General features: G+C 36.8%; 1 protein-coding gene across 1 annotated transcript; it reads left to right on the top strand.

Moving 5' to 3' along the window:
* Positions 1-6993: 6993 nt before the first annotated feature.
* On the top strand, positions 6994-11476 carry LOC109828292 (NADPH:adrenodoxin oxidoreductase, mitochondrial-like). The gene is made up of 7 exons (XM_020395315.1): positions 6994-7201; positions 7997-8058; positions 8337-8526; positions 8747-8810; positions 8955-9022; positions 9613-9758; positions 11204-11476. Exons 1-7 carry the CDS (start codon positions 6994-6996, stop codon positions 11426-11428), a joined length of 963 nt encoding a protein of 320 aa, XP_020250904.1. The 3' UTR covers positions 11429-11476.
* Positions 11477-27038: the final 15562 nt, after the last annotated feature.

Raw genomic sequence — 27038 nt, 5'->3', positions numbered from 1 at the left:
GATAACAACAAAGGAAAAGTCATCGGTATTGGTTCTGTCGGTAATCCAAACAAACCTATCATTGATAATGTTTTATTAGTTAATGGTCTTAAACATAATTTACTAAGTATTAGTCAACTTTGTGATAAAGGTTATAAAATTGTTTTTGAAAAAGAATCATGCTTAATTTATGATATTGATTTAATAACCATTATTTTTAAAGGTTATAGAAAAAATAACATATATGTGTTATCTATGAATAATATTTCAAATGAACATTGTCTTATTGCATCATCTAATGATTCTATTTTATGGCATAAACGTTTTGGACATGTTAACTTTAAACATATGTCTAAGATTTCTAAAAATGATTCTGTAAATGGTTTGCCTAAGATGTCATTTAAAAATAATTTTTGTGATGCATGTCAACAAGGAAAAATGCACAAATCCTCTTTCAAATCTAAAAATGTAATATCTACAAATAGACCATTAGAATTAATTCATATAGATCTTTTTGGTCCATCTAGAGTAGCATCTTTAAATGGAAGTAGATATGCATTTGTTCTTGTTGATGATTATTCTAGATTCACATGGGTAATTTTTCTTAAACATAAAAATGATGCTTTTAATGAGTTTTCTATATTTTGCAAAAGAATTCAAAATCAAAAATCAACTTCTATTATCTCTATACGTAGTGACCATGGAGGTGAATTTGAAAATGAATTATTTGCAAATTATTGTGATCAACATGGTATATCACACACATTCTCTTTTCCTCGAGCTGCTCCACAAAATGGAGTTGTAGAAAGGAAAAATAGAACCTTACAAGAATGTGCTAGAACCATGTTATGTGATAGTAATTTACCTAAATATTTTTGGGCAGAAGCTGTATCAACAGCTTGTTATGTATTAAATAGAGTTTTATTACGACCTATTTTAAAGAAAACCTCTTATGAATTATTTTATAACAAAATTCCTAAAGTATCTTACTTTAAAGTTTTTGGTTGTAAATGTTTTATCTTAAATACAAAGGATAACTTAGATAAATTTGATTCAAAATCCGATGAAGGAATTTTTGTTGGATATTCTAATCACAGTAAAGCATATAGAATTTATAACAAAAGAACACAAGTTATTGAAGAATCTTTACATGTTTCTTTTGATGAAAGTTTTTCAAAAATACCTATTATACTAAATAATGATGATGATGTAATTGATACCATACAAGATACTCCTATGATAGATATTACAAAAGATGATAATCTACAAAATGATTTACCTAAAGATTTTGTAGAAGTTAAAAATCATCCACATGATTTAGTTATAGGAAATATATCTGACAAAGTAACTACTAGATCACATTTTAATTTGATTGCTCATAATGCTTTTATTTCAACTATTGAACCTAAAAATATAAAAGAAGCACTTCTTGATGATTCATGGATAATTGCTATGCAAGATGAACTTAATCAATTTACTAGAAATAATGTTTGGGATCTTATACCTAGACCTCAAAATAAATCCATTATTGGAACAAAATGGATTTTTAGAAACAAATTAGATGAATTTGATCAAGTTGTTAGAAACAAAGCTAGATTAGTTGCTCAAGGTTATAATCAAGAAGAAGGAATTGATTATGATGAAACTTATGCACCAGTTGCACGATTAGAATCAATTAGGATTTTACTTGCATTTGCATGTTTTATGAATTTTAAATTATTTCAAATGGATGTTAAAAGTGCTTTTTTAAATGGTTTTATAAATGAAGAAGTTTTTGTAGAACAACCTCCAGGTTTTGAACATGAAAGTTTTCCAAATCATGTTTTTAAACTTAAGAAAGCATTATATGGTCTTAAACAAGCACCTCGTGCATGGTATGATAGATTAAAGAAATTTCTTTTAACTTCAGGTTTTGATATTGGAAAAGTTGATTCAACATTGTTTATTAAGAAAATAAATAAAGATATTTTACTAATTCAAATATATGTAGATGATATTATTTTTGGTTCTACTAACAATAATCTTTGTCAAGAATTTGCTAAGAATATGCAGGATGAATTTGAAATGAGTCACATGGGTGAACTAAATTTCTTTCTTGGACTTCAAATTAAACAATTGAAAGAAGGAATTTTCATCAATCAAAGCAAGTACGCAAAAGATTTACTTAAAAGATTCGGATTGGAAAATTCAACAAGCAAACCAACACCTATGAGCACTACGACATCTCTTGACAAAGATGAAAATGGTAAGAATGTTGATCAAAAGCACTATCGAGGTAATGATTGGATCACTTCTTTACATTACTGCTAGTAGACCTGATATTATGTTTAGTGTATGTTTATGTGCAAGATTTCAATCAAATCCTAAAGTTTCACATCTTAAAGCAGTAAAAAGAATATTTAGATATATTAAAGATACTACAAATTATGGTTTATTTTATCCAAAACATAGTTCTTTTAATTTAATATCATATAGTGATGCTGATTTTGCCGGATGTAAATCTGATAGAAAAAGTACAAGTGGAACATGTCATTTCTTAGGACATTCACTTGTATCTTGGTTTAGTAAGAAACAAAATTCAGTATCATTATCAACAACTGAAGCTGAATATATTGCTGCAAGTCTTGCATGTGCACAAATATTATGGATGAAACAAACTTTAACTGATTATGGCATAAATTGTCCCATATCATCTATTATGTGTGATAATTCTAGTGCAATTAATTTATCTAAAAATCCTATTCAACACTCACGTACAAAACACATTGATATTAGACATCATTTTTTACGTGATCATGTTCTTAAAGGTGACATATCATTAGAGTTTATACCTACAGATAAACAAATTGCAGATATATTAACAAAACCACTAAAAGAAGAAGTTTATGTTAGATTAAGAAGGGAATTAGGTATATGTTCAATTGAAGATTTAAATTAATTTTTAAAACAAAAATACTTAAATTTAAACCTTAAGTAGTCGATTAATCTAACTTATAATCGACTACATGCACAAGTATTACTAATAATTTTTCTGAAAAATTACAGTATAGTCGACTACTTACCTTTATCGACTACATGCACAAGTATTACTAATAATTTTTCTGAAAAATTACAGTATAGTCGACTACTTACCTTTATAGTCGACTACTCAATGTTAAATTCTTAAAATCAACTTTCTGTTGTTTACAGTGTAGTCGACTACAATACAGATTAGTCGACTACTCTAAGTTAAAATCTAAAACTCTTCTGTTGTTTACAGTGTAGTCGACTACAATACAGATTAGTCGACTACTCTAAGTTAAAATCTAAAACTTATCTTTCTATCATTTACAGTATAGTCGACTACTTTGACTATTAGTCGACTACTAATTCTGAACATTCAGTCTTTATTACAAGTGGGTATTTTCTGTTTTTAAACCCAAAAACCCAATACCCATACCCGTTTTAATTAAGTAAAATTCATCTCAACCATTCTTTCTCAACTACATCAATCCTAACCATACATTTAAGATCAAATCTTAACCCTACATTCCTTTTACTATCTAATCCAAACCATACATTGTTTTCATTCTTAAAAGATAAAGTAAAAAAGTAAAAACTACCCTATAACTACACTCAAAACCGAAACCCCATCTTCCCATCTTCCCCACTTCAGTTTCACCAATTCCAGGTTAGGGCATTTTTATCTCTCTCAAAATTTCATTACTATCCTTCAAATTCTCTTCAATTTCTTCAACTCTATCAACTATTCAAGCTCTGTAGTCGACTACTCCAGGCTATAGTCGGCTAATCTAGGGTTTCTACAGTTTTGGGGTATAATTCTAAACTTGCTCTTTTATTCTCTTGATTCTTATCTAGTTCATCATGTCTAGATCTAAGAAAGCCAAGCAAACTCACAGTTCTGTTAATGATGAAATTATTATTTATTTAAGAAGTCCTGAATTATTAGAAGAATTTAACAGACTTTCAACTTTAGAAATTCTTACAGGACGATTTGTGAAGTTCGATGATTTCATCCCATGGAACTTTAGTTCTTATTTTGAAAATGTGGGCTTGCTTGAGTTATTTTCTGCTAAAAATAAGAAACCATCATACCCATTTCTTGTGCAACTGTTCTATACCAATATAGAACGTGTGGGTACAATTGGTGGTTCTGAAAAAATTAAAACCCTTGTTAAAGGAATGGAGATTGAATTAACTACTAAAACAATTGGTAAAATATTCAATATTCCTTATCAAGGAGTTTCTCTTAGCTCTGTTAGGATGAATGATTCAGACTTGCTATCCAATCACATATTTCTTCCAGGACATGGAAAACCTTTGAACAATTCAAACAAACTTCGTCCATTTCCTAGGTTCATTGCTCGTATCCTAGCCTATAACTTATTTCCAAAAACTGGAAGTTTTCATTTCATTTCCCTAGAATTAGCAAAAGCTATATATGCTATTATGGGAAATATTCAAGTTAATTGGGCTGAGGTTTATTTTGATAATTTTCTGACCATTCCTAGAGGATTTCTTCCTTATGGTGCATTCCTGACTAAGATCTTTGACAAATTTCATGTCGATCTCAAATCTGAAAAATATGTTGTTCGTTCAACTGAATTTTTTGATTCAAATGCCCTAACTAGGATGAAATTGACAAATTTTGAAATCCAAGATTACAATCCTCAAAATGAACCTGTTCAAAATGAACCTGAACTTCAACAAGAAGAAATTCCACAAACCTCAACTCATGCTGGAGCCTCTTCAAGTCAATCACCACCATTTCCTACTGAACCTTCATGTTTTTCAGACGTGCAATACAATACTTTGAGTGCACGTATCCTAGAACTGGAAACAGGTCAACGAGCTATATATGCACAAAACAGATATATCATCAGCAATCAAGAAGACCTAATCAAAAAGTTTGAAGACTTGGACTCAAAGCTTAATTCATATTTTCAAGGCCAACAACCTCCTCCAGCACCTTAGAATTTGTTTCTGTTTTTTGGTCAAAACAATTATGTTCTTATGTTAAAAACTATGTGGTTGTTATTATGTTTAAAACTATGTGGTTATGTTGCTTTTATGTCAAGTTTGCTACAATATGACTGTGTGTTAACCCTGCTATTATGAAAAGTTTGCTATTATATGTGTTAAGTTTGCTACTATTTTGTTCGTTAATATAACTGCTATATATTTTAAACAGATAATGGTGATGAACATTATGGAACTTGTGGTCTTTATGGCAAGTCTTTGCCTACCAATATGGATGGGCGAAGTTATGGACTATGTTCATAACCTAGATGATTTGTTTGAAGTATTAGCTCATGTTGAAGAAATTATGTTATGTTTAGGTTCTTCTTTTTGTTGATAACAAAGGGGGAGAAATAGTTAAGTTTTATACTGTTTATTATGTATGTTAAAAAAACTTTGCATATATGCAGGGGGAGTAAGTATTACATGTTTTAAAATTTAATATGATGCATAAATTATTTGTTATCATCAAAAAGGGGGAGAATGTTGAATATCATTTCTCCATAATAATGTTTTGATGATAACAATTTATATTGTGTGTATACTAACTTTCATATGCAGATTTCAATATCAGAATATGTACAAGTGCAAGTGGATATCAAGGCATTTTGAAGTGAAGAAAATGAAGAACAAAAGATAATGTATTTGAATTTTTCTTTGCTTAGAATATTTGTACAAGCCTTGATCACACACACGCACACACACACATTTTTAGAATACACTAACACAGGCTTAGTGTGTTGGTTAACTATAGAAATCCCCTATGTTAACCATTAGAATAATAGTTAAAACTTAATTATAAAAACTCATTATTTCTGAATTTTTGATCTTAATAGTCGACTAATTAGGATAGTAGTCGATTACTCATGTATATAACTCAAATACAAGTTTCTGTCTTTTTACAGTATAGTCGACTAATAGAGATTATAGTCGACTACTGAGATGTTTGACAGAAACATAAGTTTCTGTCTTTTTACAGTGTAGTCGACTAATGACTACAGTAGTCGACTACTGAAGAAAAATATAAATTTTCAAGTTTCTGTCTGAACTCAGTGTAGTCGACTAATTATCATTATAGTCGACTACTGAGAACATTTTCCGAAAACACAGAGTCTGTCTGAACTCAGTGTAGTCGACTAATGACTACAGTAGTCGACTACAAGAGACAGTTTTTCAGTTTTCAGAATTTGAATATCTGACAGTTTTTGGCCGTTTTTAAACGTTTTCAAACTTTAAAAACTTGTCTTTTCAAGGGGTATATATAGGTTATTTGTTCAGAAAAATTGGAGAAATATACATACCCATAAGCTTTGATTCTTGAGCAATTTCCTAAGTGAAAAACATTCTGATTTTCTGAAAAAGAAGAGTTTCTGAAATTGCCTATATACTTTCATCAAAAACAAATCAATTAGGCAATTTTACAAAGATTAAAAGAATCCTAAGCCACTGCTGCACATTATTACACATTCAAGGCTTATAGGATCATTGTGTTCTTCTTCAACAAGTTTTCTCTCGGTTGTGAGAGGGTTAGTCTCTTGGGTTAGAGATTGGTGTTCAAATTGACAAGGAGTTTGTCAATTGGTGTTGCAATTTGCAGGAACTTGCAAATTGGTCAGGTTTGCATTTGATTTTGTAAGTTTATTCAAAATCATAGTGAAAACTCCCCCCCCCCCCCCCCCCTCTAGTGTTCAAGTGTATCTATTTCAGATCCTACAGTGCAAAGTGACAATTCTTTCCACATTCGAAGCACTTCCCTTCATTGTAACCATTCGGGTCCGGCCCTTTAGACTTCCTTCTAGACTTTGATTGGCATCGTTGTCCCCTACCCTTCTTCTGTGCACGCCCTCGTGCCTTGACATGCAGCTCCTGAGACTTTATGGCGTGATTCTTCATCCAAAATTGTCCCAATCACTGTGTCAAGCTTCATCTTGTCATTGCCATTGCCGTTGCTCACCGTCATCACCATATTCTCTTATGTGAGATGTTGTAAGTCACATGCTGATGAAAGTTGAGCCTGATGGTGGCAAGTACTCTACGATCGAACACCTTCCACTTATCGTCGTTCATCTTCTCAGGTTTTCCCGCCTCTCCTTGGAGGGGTATGAAGAGATCCTTCTGGTAGAAATAATTTTCTATTTGCATCTTTCAATACCTGAAATTTTGGTCGCCGAACTTCTTAATTCGAAGCCTATTGTGTTCAACTGTAGATTCCATGGCGAAAGATTAGTCTTTCCCGAACCATATTTGTGAATAGTAATAATACTTATGAATAGTACCGTACTCTTGAATAATGCCTAGTGCTTTTAAAGAGTAAATGATAATCTAACTTATTTTCTGATGTGGAGGATTCACTTTTAGTGGCAGTCACAGAGTATACGATAAACAGATATATATATTCTTAAGTCTGGCTCTAATACCAATTGTTAGGGATACACACCAACAAGAACGCCTCGAACGGAGACGTAATACACAAAATAAAGGCACAAAATCAATCGCAATACTTACAGATATATGTGGTTCACTCATTCGGAACTATTCCACGGTGCAACCACGACGCCCGGTTCTTTTATATTTCAAAAGAATTAGATTAAAGAGAACACCCTCTCTTGATCAAGATACACTCCAAGAATTCTTACAAACTCTCTCTATGTTCTCTCTTACTCTTCTATAAGAGGAGTTGTTTCTGAGATGATTTTCCTAAAAAATTTTGACCCTATTTATAGTGTTTGGGAAATACTATGTACTAATAAAATATTATTGGTAGGACCCACCACTATTAATATTTTATTGGTGGGACCTGCCACCTTTTTAATTTCTCAAAAATTGCGGCACCGATTTCTTTCTTTGTCAAAGAAGGTGGGCGGTTGACACTTACAATTTGAGTTGGTCTGTAAATAGGTTTCTTTTATCAGTGAATAATTTGGAATAATTTTTGTTGGCGAGGGATGTTGTTCTATTAATATATATGCTCATACAAAGGATTTTTTTCCCCTTGCAGGTATTAAGAATGTAAATGTTCACATTCAGGAAGTTGATCTAGTGAAATCTACTGCAGACGAGGTATATGCTCAACTACCAAGTGAAATTGTAGTTTCAACATGTCTTTGTGCATTGTGAGATTTGTTTTCTGATTTCCATTCAAACATCAATAATTTATATAATCGTTTATCGTTATTATGGACTGATATATCGGCAGCAGGCTTACATTTACTAATGTGTTTGAACTGTCTATACTTCCACTTAGCTTATCAGGTTTTTTATGCTTGTCTTTTGGTGCACTTATTTTTAATATTGTGGGATCAAATTAACTGTTCATTTTTGTTATATTCTAACTGCAGGAAGGACTGAAAAACACTAGAATTCAAAGGCGTGTATATGAATTGTTTGCTAAAGCAGCTACTTCTGCTCCTCATCCAGCAGTTGACCAACGGGAACTTCATTTTGTTTTCTTCAGAAAGCCAGAAAGTTTTTTGTCTTCAGATGGCTGTAATGTTAGCGGCGTGCGCCTTGAGAAAACATGTTTGAAAGGTTGGTTTTCCTAATGAATTATTAGTTGATGTTAGAAACACATCATCTCTTTATGCACAGTGTGACCTCAGGTATAAGATAATATTGTTTTACTGGGCCAGTATGTCTTTGAAACATGAACGGCCTGTGTAAAATTTCATGGTTTTCTTTAGTTTTTCCTGAAAATTAATTTAACATTACTCTGTTTTATCAAATACATATTTTGTTACCGATATTGTAGAAAATGGTGGTTCTGGCAGACAGGTGGCAGTCGGAACTGGGGAATTTGAGAATCTTAATTGTGGGTATGAACTTCATTTTCTTCTTTTGTTTACTGGGCAATGGCTCAAGCTTATCATATCTTGGAACTTGAGCATTTCTCCCCTTCTCTTGCCTAATATTTTCTGATACTTCTATGTTGTTAATTCATGCATGATTTCTGTGTTTAGGCTTGTTTTGAAAAGCATTGGTTACAAATCATTACCAGTCAATGGCCTGCCATTTGACAGTCAAAGAGGTCAGAACAGTAATTACCTGAAAGCTTCTGCTATTTACGCTCTTAATTATTCCACCACGGTTATTGGCTAATATTGACTGCAGTCAGCACATATATTTAAATGTGGGAAAAAGGACAAGAATATAGTATCTCAACATTAACTTTCTAACTAGTAACAAATGATGATTAACTTTCTGTTTTGGTTAGTTTAACATCTTTTCTTTTGTGCTCTGTCTCGTTAAGATTTTCGTCCACAATAATCCTTGACAGCACAGCCTCTTTTTTTTATTATAAATCTGAGAAAAGAATAAATTATATCGAATTAGCAAACTTTACCTGTAGAAAGATGACTACAAATGTTCTATTTTGGTTGGCTTCCCTTTCATGCTTAGGATTTCAGAATTGATCACATCTATATAACCGAGCTTTCACTGCAAAAAAAGATGTCAAAATTAGCATTTGGAAATTTATTGACCAAGTAATAGGATTATAATAATCCGGTACTGTTATTTGGTTGTCTTGTCATTGTTCTTCTCACATTGCTATCTAGAAAAGAACTCTTGAAGCATACTATTTACCATTATAAAGTTAACATATAATGTAAATTGCAGGTATTGTTCCTAATGTGAAGGGCAGAGTTGTTAGCAGCAATCAGACAGAGCATGAGAAAGTGGAGCATGGTCTTTATGTTGTAGGATGGCTAAAAAGGGGCCCCACTGGGATCATCGGTACAAATCTCTATTGTGCCGCGGAAACAGTAAGTGCAACACAAGCATATGAAAGCACCAAACATCATAAAGACATTCCAGTAAATAAAAAAATACCCTTGGTTATGTGAAATTTGATCTTATATATAACAATTCTTAATATTAATCTCCACCAATGGGAATTTTCTACAAGCAATTCAAGAGAGTTGAATGACATTTGGTTATCATGGATAAAGTCAGTGTCCAGTTTATTAAGGAATATTTTATGTATTGTTTTCATGTTTCTCGTGACAAATGCATGTTATCAATGCTGTTATCATACTTGCCAGTTCATTTTTATGTTCATATTTTTGGATGTATTAACACAATTATGTTTCTTGCTCATCAAATTCTGGACATTGTTTATCTATTTAACGGTTAATAGCAGATACGTTTTCTGTTGTGTGAAAGTGCAGCTACTTGTGCCCCCTAAACTATTTTATTATCACTTAAATGCCACTACCTTCAACACATTATTTCTCATGTTTGGTTGATTTGTCGCATGGGAATCACAATAAATTGTCTTTTACCCTCTTCAACACATTATTTCTCATGTTTGGTTGATTTGTCGCATGGGAATCACAATAAATTGTCTTTTACCCTCAGTTTAACCAAGAAGAGACTGAATTGCTCAATCACAATAAATTGTCTTTTACCCTCAGTTTAACCAAGAAGAGACTGAATTGCTCTCTAGATCTAGGGGCAACTTAGCTTTGTCTGTGGTTATGATGTGTAAGGCTACTAAAATAGTTTAGGAGGCATATGGCTATACCACTATAGTACAATTCTCTACTGCATGGCGGAACCATAAGTGCAATGCAAGCATATGAAAGCATCAAATATTATATACAATATTCCAGAACATCAAAAATACTCCTGCTTGTGTCAACTTCATCTTCTATTAAAAGCTTCTTAATATTAATTTCCACAAATCAAATTTTCTCTACAAGGAATTTAAAAGTTACTCGAATGGCATTTATGAATTATATTCATATTTCTCGCAATGCATGCATTTTAACAACTCTGTTATCTCGTCATATTGCTAGTTCATGTTCGTTTTCAACTTATCTCATGTTATTAACACAATCATGGGTATTGTTCACCAAATTATGTATCTTTTGATACATTTCTTTTCCCTCCTCGGTCTGCTTTATAATATAGGGTGAATTTCGGAGACCCCCTGTACTGTTGCCTAATTGTGCATAAACCCCTTGTACTATTGTAAGTAGACCACCTGAGTGGAAACTTTTGGACTCCTTTACTTCAGGACATCAATTTGTCAAAAAATAATTCTCTTTTTCTAAGGGTAGAAGAGTGGGGGGAAAAAATCCATTCAGGGGGTCCATCTGCAACAATAGAACTATAGTGGGTCTATCCACAGTTAATCCTATAATGTACTCTACTGCTTTCATTACATTTCGATTCACCTTGACTGGTGCTGGTGCTAAAATGACAGGTCATGAGCATATTGGAAGATGTGCACAAGGGAGAATATGTGCAATCATCTAAACCTGGAAGAGAAGGGCTTCTCCATTTATTAGAAGACAAAAATCTCAGATTCGTGCCTTTTGGTGGTTGGGAAAAGATAGATTGTAAACAGAAGATGAAAGGTCAGCTTCAAAATAGACCAAGAGACAAAATCACATCGTGGGAAGAACTGCTCAAGGCTGCAAATGAATGACGAAAATATTCTGGATTCGGTATGGATCGTGCCTTCTTAGCATCAGATTTCGTTCATACAGAATTATTCAATTGACAAGTATAATGTACCTACTATAATTATTTATTGAGCATGATTTTGTATCATTTACTTACAAATAATGGAACATGTTATGTTCCATTTACTGTAGTAATAATTCAAGCTCTCAGGAAAAGTTCTGGATTGTATAAATGCAGCCGTTAAGCCTGGACAAGTTGTAGCTCATGTTTGGTAGAGATTGTAGTACATATAGAACGCATGAACGCGCATGTTGGCACTGGAAGCAGCACAAACTATGGCCTTGTATATGCATACTTCAAATGTCCTTTGGTTAACGTTTATGAAGTAGGGTTAGATTTTCATGATTTTTTGATGTATTGAAGTTTTAGTTAGTTATCTGATTACAATTACCAGGTTACAAGTTGAGTATTTTACTTTGATATTAAGCATGTTTCCTCTTTTGAGCATTCACACTAAGTGAATCTGCAAATGATAATGTTGGCACATCAGCAATCTAATTAACCTCTCTTCTCGGTAGTTCAGTCCGTTGAGATCACTAGAAGCTATACCCCACTTTTCTTCTTATAATTTTTATTAATTTTATTCTAATATTAGTCTTTGAGTAGGGTACCCTACTTTCTTGCTGTTTATGCTTCCGCCAGTTTCTTTTATTGGTTTCAGATCCCGCAGCCCGGCTTGTTATTATGGGCCGGGCGTTATGAAATGTTTGTCAGCTACTTTTATAGGGGGCCTAAACAATACGGAGGAAATAAAGAATCACATGGAGGGCCTCTGAAAAGAACAAACTTCAAAACCATGCCCATATTGGAGGGCCTCTGAAAAGAACAAACTTTAAAACCATGCCCATATTTGTTAGAAAAACCCCGACTTAACTTTGGACGATTATTGTATAAACCCCCATAACTTTGAAACTATGAGAAACCCCCCCCCCCCCAGCCGCGCCCCCTAAGTTTAGGCGTTAAAACTCTCCTACGTGTAGAGGTTATTAAAAAATATCCTTTAACTGAGATTATCAAAAAAGCCCTCTAAAATAGAGGGGTCTTCTGAAAAAATCTCAAACTTAAAAAGGGGGTTTTCTGATTGTTGTTGTTGGGGGGGGGGGGGGGGGGGTAATAATTTTAAGTTATGGGGGTGTGCGATTATCGTCCAAGTTAAGGGTGTTTTCTAATATTTAGCCTTTATTTTTTATACAGATTTTTAACTTTTTGTACTCTATTTTTTCACCGTTTACGTAGATTTTACATGCTATTTACAATTGTTTAAAATTGGTACACCCATCCTCCATTTGTGTATGATATTCTACTGAGGGCCCTTTCGATATTTATCTTTTTTTCTTATTCTCCCAAACAAAATATTTATATCGGGGTGGAAAGGTAAAAATGAGAGTATAGCTTTTAATAGGACATTCCCATACTTAACGCGGAGGCTCAGTGGGCCAAAGCCCAACTGTTCTGTACGCGAAAATTCCAGATCTTGCTACCTCCTGTCGCAAAGTCCTGTGTTACTCTTACCTGAGAGTTCTGGTTTTCGTCGTCGCCATTTCTCTCTCATGTATTTATTCTCTGTTCTACTTCTATTTTTATGATCTCATACGGTATACCTTTATTTTTTACACCACATATGTTTTTCCAAAGGTGAGTTTTTTAAAGAAAAAAATTCATTAGTTTATTTGGCTATAGAAATCTGGATTAAGCGCCTTTAACATTTGCTTTAACCCGTTACCCCAAAGTCTCGTGATTGCTTAAATATGCAGATGTGGATAAATAATTTCGGTAAATTTCATGTAGACCCTTGTTGTATCATGTCAAGTTTGATAAATGCAGATACAAATCATGAGTGAAAATGTTTTGACTTTTGCCCTTATGAGCCGCGTCTTATGGTTTTTTTAATAAATAGAAACCCTCAAACTTAAGAGTAACATGATACTCGGGGATCTATGTGCAGGTAGCCTTTATTTTGTTTTAATTTTAGTGGTTGCACATCTCGAAGCTGATATTTTTCATAACGCCCTATACAATTTGTTTTCTGCGGATAGCTTTGCGGCTTTGCAGGTAATTTTGACGATTTTATGTACATTCTTCTCAGTTGGACTTCTATGATTAGAAGTATGAACTAATGTGCATCCGGTGTAAAACACTAACTCCATTTTTTTTAATTCCGCTATAGTAATTTTTTATTTCCGCTACAGTAATTATGTATCTAAATACAGTTTTGTTAGTATTACAGTAATATTTTTTAAATGCTACATTTTACAATCTGAGATACAATAATGTTTTTAAATGTTACAGTTCTCGATTGTGTTACAGTAATAATGTTATATTAATTTACTGCAATATGAATAGTGAAACTTGGATCCTCATATTATTATAGTAGAATAAATATGATTTATTCTGAATGTTATTGAGTTTTTAGTTGTCATTGTTAATGTACTATTAAATAGCTATATATTGTAATTTTTCATTTGATCAATATTCTTCTACCTAGATGGTTTTTATTTTACTTGATTGAGGAGGATTTCAGCGGAGTCTTTTGTCAACAAATCAAGTAGAGCAAGATCATAAATAATTGGAGTGCTTATCATTATATAGGACAAAATTTTAAGAGGACCTTCTTTTCAATTTTATGTAGCAAAACCGACCAAATGAGAAAATAATTTGTAAAACTGATCATTTTCTTCGGAAAAGGATCAGTTTTGCAATCGTAATGTTTTTTGAGCTACACGTGACTAGCAGTCTCGTGTAGTTCCATGTAGTTCAGCCAGCAATTAAAATACACCAGCCTAGCAGTCCCATGCATTTGATTCTTTTTACTAGTGACTCACCCCTCATTCCCTCATTTCCTGCACCCATGACCCCTCCCCTCTCTCGACTCCCTTTCTCAGCTCCGCCAACCCCCGCCGACCCTGCTGACCAAGCTTCTGACCACCGCCGTCGACCAAGCTCTGATCAAGGTAATTTTTTTTAATTTCGTTGTTAAATTTGACGAGGGATATGAATTGGGAGTTAGGGTTTAGCCCTGAAATTTGTTTTTTAGTTGAGATTTGGGATTAGGGTTTAACTATGAGTATTGTGATTAGGGTTAGGCCATGAATAATATGATTATGGTTTAGCCATGAATAATGTGATTTGGGATTAGGATTTTTTGCTTTTCAGTTGAGATATGAGTTTAGAGTCTAGCCATGAATAATGTGATTTGGTTGATGAATTGAGTTGTTGATCAATCTGCACGGGTAGAAACTTGTAAGATGGCGGGGATTAGTTCCCCTACCTCCAATGATTAAGTTAGTTGATGTACTTGAGTGGGAAAAAATAAGAATAGTGTGTTCTTGTGTGCAGTAATATGCTCTGAGGTTAGATTGTTGTTTTTCAAAAATTAGCCCCTCCAAGTTCGAATGTGTGAACGGAAGTGAAAGTCTTCGGCTTCACGTGAGTGAGGGCCACCCTAAGTTTTCGCGTGGACAGGTAGGGACAGCCTCGCAAATTGCAGGCTGCAATTTGCAAGCGCGTGAATGGGTAAGGCCCACCCGTACATGCTCTCCTATAAATGTAAACTCTTCCTAGGTTTTTTAGTTGATGCAGGGGGAAAATGTCACGCCCCGCTTCCCAAAATACCAGAGAATCGGGACGCGAGCAAGCCCGCGACGTATTAAACTGAGAAGAGATAAGTGCTAGACCCCGTCTTCTCAATCTAATACGCTAAGCGTCAAGAAATACAAACTTCTCAATCTAATACGCTAAGCGTCAAGAAATACAAACGAAGGCACAGGTCCCCGATCACAATCAGCAATAATATAATGAACAACACAGAACCAAAAGATACATATCACAACTGAAATGATCATCCAGATATAATATTCGGGCCAAACATGCCCTTATACAAACTATCTGAATAAAATACTGGAGAATATAAAATATAATGATCAGGCGGAAAAGGAAATGCTACGAAAATAAACTGAAAGGAATAACTGAGCTTCAACTCTTCTTCTGCTTCGTCTACAAGACACTCCTGCTGAGAATACTCGGCTGTGGTGCATCTCCAAGCTGAACCTGTTCTTCCTCTAAGTCTGACGTACACCAGAGAAAACAGGTGTACGTCAGGTGCATGGCGCACGGCAAGACCCAACCCCACAAAGAAAAATAGAACGAACGAAAATCCAATGCGAAAAACGAAACGATAACAGAAACAACAAAAGAACATACAACTGAAATCCATAAATTAACATGAAAACACTACTAAATCATGATAACATAAAGCATCCAGAATCGATCGGGTAACGAGGTCCTGCAGCTAATGATCAAACTAATCATCCAAATAACAAGGTCATATACTAGATGGAATTAATACTTAAAAATCTACAACTCGAGACGTAGTACGTCGAGCGAAATAATCCAAATAAGAAAACCCTCATGTATATACCATATGTCCCAAATTGTAGATAATTAAATATTAATCCCGATCTATGTATGAAAAGAAATATAACTGGTCCGTATCTCACAACAACTCGAAATCATCCAAGTAACGGCCATGTAACTAGCCGTCTTATAACAGGTCACTGGTTCACATCTCACACAGAGTCAAAGTTCATATTATCGGATATCTGATTAACAACCACATCTCACTAGTACCTCAGACCCGCCCCAGTGCGAAACGATTCACTGGTGCGTGCCTGGAAATAATCAATAATCACAATACCACTGCTCCTCAGACCCACCCCAGTGCGAAACGATTCACTGGTGCGAGCCTGGAAATAAACAATAAGCATATCCAATCATTGCTCCTCAGACCCACCCCAGTGCGAAACGATTCACTGGTGCGAGCCTGGAAATAAACAATAAACACATCCGATAACATGAACCAAGACTTTCCCATCCCAAGTCCAAGTCAACAACTCATATCTCACGGGTCACTATGGTCAAGCAATACACGCGATTCTCAACTATAACAATGTATAAAAGCAATGAATACTATGTAACAGTGTCATGAATCATGAACAGGAAACGTGAACAACTACTAATAACAGTGCAAGATGGAACTACAACTATCAAATAATTACGCATGAAATCTCATAATTTCCAATCGTCATGATCATAAATTTATTAATTCCAAAAATAATCTTTTCCAAAATAGATTACTTTAAAAATAATCCCTTTTCCAAAAATTTCCATTAAAATTATTTAACATTCAAAACAAACCCATTTTCCAAAATAAATTCTCCTAACTTATTTATTATTATAATAATTCAAATTAAACCATTTTTCCAAAATAAACTCTTTTAAAAATTATTTCTCATAATGATAATTCTAATTAATTTAGAAAAATATTAATTTATTATTTGAAATCATTTAATACCATCATCAATAGTCCTACGCAGATAATCGCAATATACTAGTTATAACTAATCATATTACAGCATAAATAATTCACAATAGATCCAGAAATTGAATTGACGAGTCAAAGGGAAGCGGGATCTTGCCTCGGGTACGTCGTCAACTGCAGCGGGGGTCGTCGCGGTGGATACACGGGTCACAACAGGTTCAACGGCTCGTCGGGAAGTCAATCGGTTAGAATACAAAAGAGATGTATTAGTAGCGATTAGCGATATTCGAATGAATATAACGAAGTGTAGATAAGGAGCCCAAGTAAAAGGAATATACTGTGTGATAGACAACACGAAGGGCTACGTACTGGTGAAGACGGTGGCGGAAACGGAGATCGGAAGTGGCCGGAAAACGCGTGCGAAGTTGGCACAGTGCTGCTGTTTTCAGCGAACTGCTTGCCGTCGATCAATGTTTCGGACGATACCGAGAGAGATAGAGAGTGAGTTAGAGTGTTATACAAATTGGAGGTGATAGGCAATATGTAGGTCTACTCACTGGAGAATAAATCGACGAAAACGGAGGTCGGAGGTGATCGGAAAGTGCGTGTGAAGTCGACACAAAACTGCAGAAATCTGCAGTGCAGTTTTTCGCCGTTCGTCGCTGTTCAGGCTCGTTTCTCGCTGCTCGGAGCTTCTCCTTGATGTTCAGGCTTGCCGGAGGTGGGAGGAGGTTGCCGGGGGTTGTCGGGATGTCTCGGTGGGCTCCGACGGTCGCCGGCGGCTAAAAGGTGGGGACGGCGGTTGATGGTGATGGCGGATGGTGGAGGAGATGGGGCTGGTGATGTTGGATGGTGGTGGAGGTGCTGGTGGTGATGGAGATCAGGGAGGAGGAGGTGGTGCTGGTGGTGGAGGCTGAGGTGGTCGGACCAGCGAGCGGCGGCACGGCTTGGTCGGGGGATGATCTTGAGGTGGATAAGCTGGTGATGGAAGAGGGAAGAGGAGATGGCGTTGATGGAGTTGGTGATGGTGATGATGAAGGTTTGTTGGGTTCTTGTAGAGGAGAAAGACAGAGAATGAGAGTGAGGAAATGAAAGGGATGAAGAGAGAGGAAGTGAGCTGGTGTGTGTCTTCGTGGGGAGGGAGAGAAATATAAAGAGGAGGGGGGACGTGAGTGAGAGTGAGAGAGAGAGTGTGTGAGAGTAACAGAGAGAGGTTGAGATGAAGAGAGAGAAAGAGCTGGGAGATATAGAGAGAGAGAGAGAGATGTTTGGAGAGAGAGTGAGGGAGACAGGAGAGAGAGCCATGGGTTGGTGGGAGAACTGTGCGTGTATCTCGTGGGAGGGAGTTTTGTCAAAAGAAGTGAGCGAGTGAGTTTGACGGAATTTGCGCTCTCAAAAATAGAGGGAGGAAGAGAAAAAGAGAGAGAGAGAACGTGTGAGAGAGAGATTAAGAAATGGTTTAGTTAATTAATGAGAGAATTACGGAGAAATACAAGGAGAATAACCAGGATAAAATCAGTGTAAAATAATAATAATAACAACAACAACAACAACAAGAGTAAAAATTCAAATATTAATTAATTTAAAAAGTTTTATCGTAACAATTTAATTTATAATAAGCAAAACTATATAAAACCGGATTTTTAAATCATAGAAAATTCTAGAAGGCCGAGAAAATACAAATACTCTTTAAAAAAATAAATTGAATATTTTAAAATACTAGAAAATTTATTTTAACTAGTATCAAAATTTCATGGTCCTTACAAAAAATCACGTGGGAAAAGCTGCGGAAGAAAAGAAAAAAGGCAGAAGTTTTTTTTTTCTTTTGGCGGCTGAGCAGAGAAAGAAAACAGAGAATTAAAGAGAGAGATTTTGAAGAGAGAAAAAGAGGGATTTTACAAAAGAGAGGTTAATTTCTTTTGGGTAAAAATCAGATCTATTTTTCGTTGAGACGAGCTTGTGGATTGTACAAGTCGTCGGTGTTCTTCTCATAGTAGAATCTCCCCTCACCCCCTCCCGTGGATGTAGGCAAGTTTGCCGAACCACGTAAATCTCGTGTATTTATTATTTTCTGGTTGTTGGCTATTGCTTGTAGGTTCCCTCAATATTCGGTCTTATAGCTGATGAGAGGAAGAATGTATATTTCACTTTGATGAAATATATCACTTTCGATTCTTGTTTCCTTTGAGAAATAAGAATTTCACTATCTATTCTAGTTTCCTTTGAGAAACAAGAATATAGAGGTTGACTTGTGCTTTTGTGACAACAAAAGCCAGGGCTTTCTCTCAGGTGATATTGCTTCCGCGGCGGTGGGCGTGACTCTGTACCCAACAATTGGTATCAGAGCTGTTATTCAGATTGGGAGTGGTGTAGCTTCTGGTTTGAGGTGATGCTCGGCAATTTCCTGAGAAAAGCGGATTTGTTAATACAAGCGGAGAATGTCGTCAACAAGTAAAACAGTTAAAGTTGGAAAATACGAGATTGGAAAATTCAATGGGAAGAATGATTTTTCCTATTGGAGGATGCAGATGAAGAACTCGTTGATTTCGTAGAAATTGCACAAAGCTTTGGCGAGAAAAGAGAAGAAGCACAAGGATATGTCTGATGAGGATTGGGAAGAGCTGGATCTGGAAGCACGAGCGTCGATTATCCTTTGCCTTGAAAGGGATGTAGCTTTCTTGGTAGATGGAGAGGAAACGGCTGCGGGCGTGTGGTCAAAGTTAGAAAGCACCTTCATGACGAAGAGTCTAACGAATCAGATCTATTTAAAATCTAAATTGTATACTTACAAGATTGAGGAGGGCTCATCAATCCGGGAATACATCAATAAGTTTGATAGGATAATATCAGATTTGAAGGACATCGCAATAAGTTTGATAGGATAATATCAGATTTGAAGGACATCGATGTGACTGTAGAAGACGAGGATCAGGCTCTTCTACTACTTCTATCTCTGCCGAAGTCTTATGAGAACCTGGTGCAAACACTGATGCTTGTGGGAGACAATTTAACGATGGACGAGACTAGAACGACGCTTCTAGCAGATGACCTTCGGAAGATTGCAACCAGTGACATGACTACTGGTGGTAACAAGGAACAAGCGCAGGGATTGTTTGCTAGAGGAAGGAGCAATGAGTGAGGAAAATGCAAGGGAGGAAAGTCTAGATCTAAATCGAGACCTCTTGCGGGAAGAGCGTGATTCAAATGCGGTGAAGTTGGGCATTTCAAGGTTGACTTTCCAAACAAAAGAGTAGGTGGGAAGAACAACAACAACAAGACTGAGAGGAGAGAAGGCAAGGAAGAAGTGAGCTACGCATCGGAGGAAGGGAGCGAGAAAGAATGCTATGTTGTTACGGGTGGTGAAGATATCTCCGGTAAGTGAATACTTGATTCGGGCTGCTCTTACCACATGTGCCCAAATAGGAAGTGGTTTACTACCTATAGAAGCATTGATGGTGGAACCGTATTGATGGGGAATAACCATGCTTGTAAAACGGTTGGGCTCGGTGATATAAAAATCAAGATGCATGATGGAGTGGTCAGAACCCTAACGGACGTGCGACACGTTCCCGACTTGCGGAAGAATCTTATCTCAGTGGGTGCATTGGACTCCGGTGGCTGCAAGATTGTTACAGAGAACGGAGTCAAGAAGGTTGTTCGAGGTTCCCTAACAGTGATGAAGGGTGTTCGTCACAGTAATCTATATACTCTCTCGGGTACGACGGTGACAGGAGATGCAGCGGTTGGAACTGAAGGAAGTGGTGGAGACCCATGTGAGCACACACGGTTATGACATAGGCGGCTTGGGCACATGTCAGAGAAGGGTCTAATTCTGCTTGGTAAGGAGGGTTTGCTGAAGAATCTGAAGAAACCTTGCATGGATTTTTGTAAGGATTGTGTGTATGGAAAGGTGCACAGGGTCCAATTCTTGAAAAGTAATCATAAGAGCAGAGGTATACTAGATTATATGCACACGGATGTTTGGGGTCCGGCTCAGACAACTTCTAAGGGTGGTTCCAGGTATTTTGTCTCGTTCATAGACGATTATTCTAGGTATGCTTGGATTTATTTTCTTAAGCATAAGAATGAGGTATTCGAGACATTTAAGAAGTGGAAAGCAATGGTTGAGAACAGGACAGGTAAGAAATTAAAGACACTGAGATCTGACAACGGTACATAGTATACAGACGGTGCTTTCAAGGAGTTCTGTGATCAGGAGGGCATTGTTCGACACTAGACAGTCAGGTCAACACCACAGCAGAACGGGGTCGCGGAGAGACTGAACCGAACATTGCGGGAGAAGGCACAGAACGGGGTCGCGGAGAGACTGAACCGAACATTGCGGGAGAAGGCAATGAGTATGCGATCTTATGCTAGATTGGGCAACGAATGGTGGGCAGAACCGAACATTGCGGGAGAAGGCAATGAGTATGCGATCTTATGCTAGATTGGGCAACGAATGGTGGGCAAAAGCGGTGGCTACAACATGTTATATTGTGAACCGTTCTCCACATTCGACATTAGATGGTGATACACCCTATAGGGTGTGGTCAGGGGAGCATGCAGATTATGAGAAACTCAGAATTTTCGGATGTACCGCCTATTATCACGTCAATGAGGGAAAGCTTGACGCGAGGGCCAAGAAAGCGATATTCTTGGGGTATGCAAAGGGCGTAAAAGGCTACCGCCTTTGATGTACAGAAGATTCGAAGTTCGTGATCAGCAGGGACGTTACCTTTGATGAAAAATCCATAATTGCTAGGGTGCCTAAAGATGATGGTGTTGGGACTGTTGGGACTTCAAAGTCCCAGGTTATTAAGATAGAACCTAAAGACCAACCAGGTTCTAGTCATGTTCGAGTGGGAAATCAGGTAGATGATGAGCTTGAGCAGGAGGAGGTTCAGCAAGAAAATATACAAGCACTACAACAGCAGCAGCTCGAGGATACTTTGGCTTCCACTAGGCCAAAGCGAGCATACAAGCAGGTACAGAAGCTGGGGGCTGATCAACCCCTGAAGCACTATGGGCAGGTTAATTTGGTTGAATACGCACTCTCGGTGGAGGAAGATGAGCCGGTCTCCTTCAAGGAAGCTATTCGGGAGTTTGCACAAAGAGAGGGTGTGGATTACAATGAGATATTTTCTCCGGTGGTGAAACACACTTCTATTCGGGTGCTATTGAGTATTGTTGCTCATGGTGATCTTGAGCTGGAACAACTCGATGTTAAAATGGCCTTTTTGCACGGAGACTTGGATGAAGAGATCTACATGCATCAACCTGAGGGCTACAAGGTTGAGGATAAGGAGCATCATGTATGTCGCTTGAGGAAGTCACTCTATGGACTAAAGCAATCTCCTCGACAGTGGTACAAGCGATTTGACTCCTTCATGCTAAAGCATGGATTTTCCCAAAGCGATTATGATTGCTGTGTTTACATTCGGAAGCTTCGTGGAGGTGATTATATCTATGTCCTTTTGTATGTGGATGACATGCTTATTGCTTCTAAGAGCGGGGTGGAGATAGATAGGCTAAAATCTCAACTTGGTAAAGAGTTCGAGATGAAGGACATGGGCGCTGCTAGAAAAATACTGGGTATGGAGATTAGAAGAGAGCGGACGAATCAATAATTGTTCTTGAGTCAGAAGGGCCGCATAGAACGGGTGATCGTGAGGTTTGGGATGCAAAGTGCTAAGTCAGTGGTGACTCCATTCAGGCTTTCAGGTAAACAATCTCCCACTACAGCGGAAGATAAGGCACACATGGAGCGTGTTCCTTATGCTAGTGCAGTTGGCAGTTTGATGTACGCCATGGTGTGTACACGTCCAGATATTTCACAAGCGGTTAGTGTGGTCAGCAGGTTCATGGCGAATCCGGGAAAGACACACTGGGAAGCGGTGAAATGGGTCCTGAGGTACTTGAAAGGTACCGCGGATACGGGTTTGTGTTTTGATGGAGATACATGTCAGATTGACGGGTTTGTTGACTCAGATTATGCAGACGATCTAGATATACGACGTTCTACTACTGGTTATATATTTAGGATACATAGAGCTCCAGTTAGTTGGCGATCGATGTTACAGGCTACAGTAGCACTTTCTACTACAGAGGCCGAGTACATGGCCATGACGGAGGGAGTGAAGGAAGCATTGTGGTTGTGGGGTCTTCTAGACGATTTGGGGATTGAGCAGGAGAATGTGAACTTGTGGTGCGACAGTCAGAGTGCGATTCACTTGGCGAAGAATCAAGTTCATCATGCTCGTACCAAGCATATCGATGTCAGGTATCATTTTGTGCGGGATGTCATAGAGGAAGGTGATATTTCTCTCATGAAGGTGCACACAAATGAGAATCCAGCAGACATGTTGACCAAGGTGGTCACAGGTAACAAGTTTAAGCATTGCTTGGACTTGCTTCATATTAGCCCGTGTTGATTTGCCCGAGAGAGCATGGCCCTTCGGGGCGGTGATGGGGTGAGGTGGAGACTACGATGGAGAACAAAATCTGAACTACGGTTAGCTTGATCCTGGTGAAGGGTACGTAGGCAGCCGCGGTAAAGTGGCGCAGCTGGTTTGGCCTGGTTTTGGCCTGATTTAGTGTTCAGATCTCTCTGGTGAAGTTCGCGGTGTTCTTCTGGTGTTCGTCCAACATTTGAGGTTTATTAAATAATGTACGAGGTGGAGAATTGTGAACGGAAGTGAAAGTCTTCGGCTTCACGTGAGTGAGGGCCACCCTGAGTTTCCGCGTGGACAGGTAGGGACAGCCTGGCAAATTGCAGGCTGCAATTTGCAAGCGTGTGAATGGGTAAGGCCCACCCGTACATGCTCTCCTATAAATGTAAACTCTTCCTAGGTTTTTTAGTTGATGCAGGGGGGAAAATCGCGTGGGAAAAGCTGCGGAAGAAAAGAAAAAAGGCAGAAGTTTTTTTTTTCTTTTGGCGGCTGAGCAGAGAAAGAAAACAGAGAATTAAAGAGAGAGATTTTGAAGAGAGAAAAAGAGGGATTTTACAAAAGAGAGGATAATTTCTTTTGGGTAAAAATCAGATCTATTTTTCTTTGAGACGAGCTTGTGGGTTGTACAAGTCGTCGGTGTTCTTCTCATAGTAGAATCTCCCCTCACCCCCTCCCGTGGACGTAGGCAAGTTTGCCGAACCATGTAAATCTCGTGTATTTATTATTTTCTGGTTGTTAGCTATTGCTTGTAGGTTCCCTCAATATTCGGTCTTAGAGCTGATGAGAGGAAGAGTGTATATTTCACTTTGATGAAATATATCACTTTCGATTCTTGTTTCCTTTGAGAAATAAGAATTTCACTATCTATTCTAGTTTCCTTTGAGAAACAAGAATATAGATGTTGACTTGTGCTTTTGTGACAACAAAAGCCAGGGCTTTCTCTCAGGTGATATTGCTTCCGCGGCGGTGGGCGTGACTCTGTGCCCAACAGAATGATACATGTATTTATATTCAAAACATGAGGGGTTAATTAGCCATTTCGGCTGAGAATAGTAAGGCAGCTGAGTCAGCTTTTGCTTTACAGGTGTGTCGGGTGGCGACTGGAGGATAGATCACTTTGGCATAAGTAGGAAGTGATCAGTGGCGGGACAGTGGCCCACGTGGTCCGATGAGTCATGAAGACTATTGGGGCCAAAGAAATAATACATTTATTATTCATTAAATGCGATGCAGACACGTAGCTCGCAGACACGTAGCCAGTGAGGATAGCTTCGTCGAGAAGTAACACCGTTTCAAGGCGGTTCCAAGAGGAGTTTTGGATGAGTAGTCGAGTAGACTCTTGGCGAATCGTCCAGTACGAGAGGACCGACACACACCGCCTTTTGGGTCGGTATGGGAGAACGTTGACTTAGGGAATTGGCTGAGTCAGAGTGTGAAGGATCTGGGCCATCTAGTTGGGCAGGGCATGACGTCTAAAGATACATCTGTTTGTTTGCCAATAAGCCATAAGTCCATGGGTAGGAATACTATAACAACGTTTATACCTGCTCCAACTAAAATCTACACTGACCAACTTTTTCTTCTCCATGTTAGATACTTTGGAGAAAAAGTCAATATTGACACTTTCTAATCTCCTCTTAAATCTTCAAAACCCCAAATTTCTATATCAAACTTTGACAATTTCTCCACCTACCTTTCCAACTAACCCCCACTCCCCTCAGCTAATCACGTTCATATATTTATAATATTATATATATATTATTATCATAATTAGTCTATATATCCTTACTACTATATATTCTAGTCATTTATACCTACTATCCTTTTCATATTTACTATTCTATATTTATATATCTATATATAGTACTATTTATATTAGTTAATATAATAATATCTATATTTATTGATTATGAGAATAAATGGTATGCTTTTGTTACCATAGCTCACAAAATTTTGTGCTTGGTAAGTGATGTGTCACATCCTCATCTACTCTCTTACCATTTGTGAGTGTGTCGTCCCTTATTTGAATGCTAATATCGTATATAATGTGACACATCTCACTAGCCTAAGCACAACTTTTTTGTGCTTTGTACCAATGGCTCTTACCCTATCTCGCTACGTCCATCTTCGTATTTTATATATTATATTATATATATTTATATTATATTTTATAATATATTATAGGGAACAGTGAAATCTAGGTGACCACCTCTGGCTCCCACCTTATGGACAGCGTGCCTAAAATCACCAACATTCCCTATATATTTTTTACGATTCCGTACTTCGTTAAGACTCTCTGATCTACACACTTTCTTATAACCCTAAACACCGACATTCTTGGTGTATTCCGTTGTGAAGCCGTTCGTGTTTTTGACCCTTCATCCACTCGTCGCCATTATTAACCGTCTTATCGAATGATAATTAGGACTTTTTGGACGACTCAACATGGTCAAAACACGACGGGTTTCACCCAAAATGTGCGCAATTGGTTACCTGTGTATTTGAGTTTAGAACTATTAGGATTCAAGTTCACGGTAGCGGACGTAAAAAAATATTAGGAAATGTGGATTTTAGCGCCACGTCCTTAGCGTTGGCTGAGACCTAGGGTGTCACATTAGATTCATCTTTTTCTTTTTATTATAGTTATATAATATTATTATATATATATGTGAGAGAACCTTTCGTTACCAAGTTCCTTTTATTGACTTCGGTAGATGGGTGGCAAAAATCTAGCCCCTACATCACCACATCGGGATTGAGCCTCTTTATTAGAGTTATTCGTGAATAGTGTATTGAGGCTCTCTCTCCGTAGGCGTGATGTAGGGCCGTCATATTTTGGTCACCTCTAATACTACCAGTATTAATGGAGAAACTCTTGGTCACCAATGTTCTCTCTTCTCTCTCTCTCTTCTCTCTCTCTCTCTCCTCTTCTTACTATATATCTTATTATATTATAGTATATATATATACTTTTATATTATATATTATATTACTGATATATAATAGTTATAATATATATATATTACTTATACTATATATATAAATAAATATATATATATATATATATATAATATAGTGATTAATGTTATGATATAGTTATTATTTATATATTTATATGAGAAATATGGAGAACCTTTCGGTAACAAGTTACTTTCATTGAACTTGTGTTATGTGAGCGTGGCCAAATTCTGTCTCCATCATAATGCCTGCGGAGATGTGAGCTCTCTTTTTAAGTTAGCTGTGAATACGTGCATTGAGGCTCTCTCTCAAGGCATGATTTCTAGGGTGTCTGAATTTGTCACCACCTCACTACCAGTTCAATTCTGAGAATACTTGCGTACCAATGTTCTCATATTTCCTATATAGAGAAATAATTAGAGAACTTCTTTTTTCTTGGGTACCAGTTGTTACAAGCAAAATCTGTGCGTAGTGTTTCGTGGCATAATTCTCTTTGTCGCCTACATACTACATTAGATGTTGGCTCGTGAAGGATGTGGCTGAGGTCTGGCTCTTTACTCTTCGAGTATGATGTAGGGACAAATTAGGCCACTATCACTACCAAACGTTCCTTTGTAGCAACTTTGGTAGAACGGTTTCTCCATTTCTCTCATATAATTATTTCCTATATACCCTATTAATTCTCATATATAATATTTATATTATATATTATATTATATATATATTATTAATATTACTATATTTATATATTTATACTAGTGATTTATATAATGATTATTACCGTATATAGTACCTATAATCTTATTATTAATAATGTATTATATATACTATTACTTTATTATATTATA

The sequence above is a fragment of the Asparagus officinalis genome, unplaced genomic scaffold, assembly GCF_001876935.1.
Source record: "Asparagus officinalis unplaced genomic scaffold, Aspof.V1 AsparagusV1_Un974, whole genome shotgun sequence".
Classification (NCBI taxonomy): domain Eukaryota; kingdom Viridiplantae; phylum Streptophyta; class Magnoliopsida; order Asparagales; family Asparagaceae; genus Asparagus; species Asparagus officinalis.
The sequence above is the reverse complement of the archived record's forward strand: the minus strand, read 5'-3'. Positions and strand labels throughout refer to the sequence as shown.

What these genes read in the sequence shown, in the direction of transcription:
- LOC109828292 (XM_020395315.1), top strand. Translation starts at nt 6,994, where the DNA reads ATGCTGATGAAAGTTGAGCCTGATGGTGGCAAGTACTCTACGATCGAA. An exon ending in GCCATTTGACAGTCAAAGAG is followed by an intron (nt 9,023 to 9,612) that starts GTCAGAACAGTA and finishes TGTAAATTGCAG; the next exon opens with GTATTGTTCCTAATGTGAAG. An exon ending in TCTATTGTGCCGCGGAAACA is followed by an intron (nt 9,759 to 11,203) that starts GTAAGTGCAACA and finishes CTAAAATGACAG; the next exon opens with GTCATGAGCATATTGGAAGA.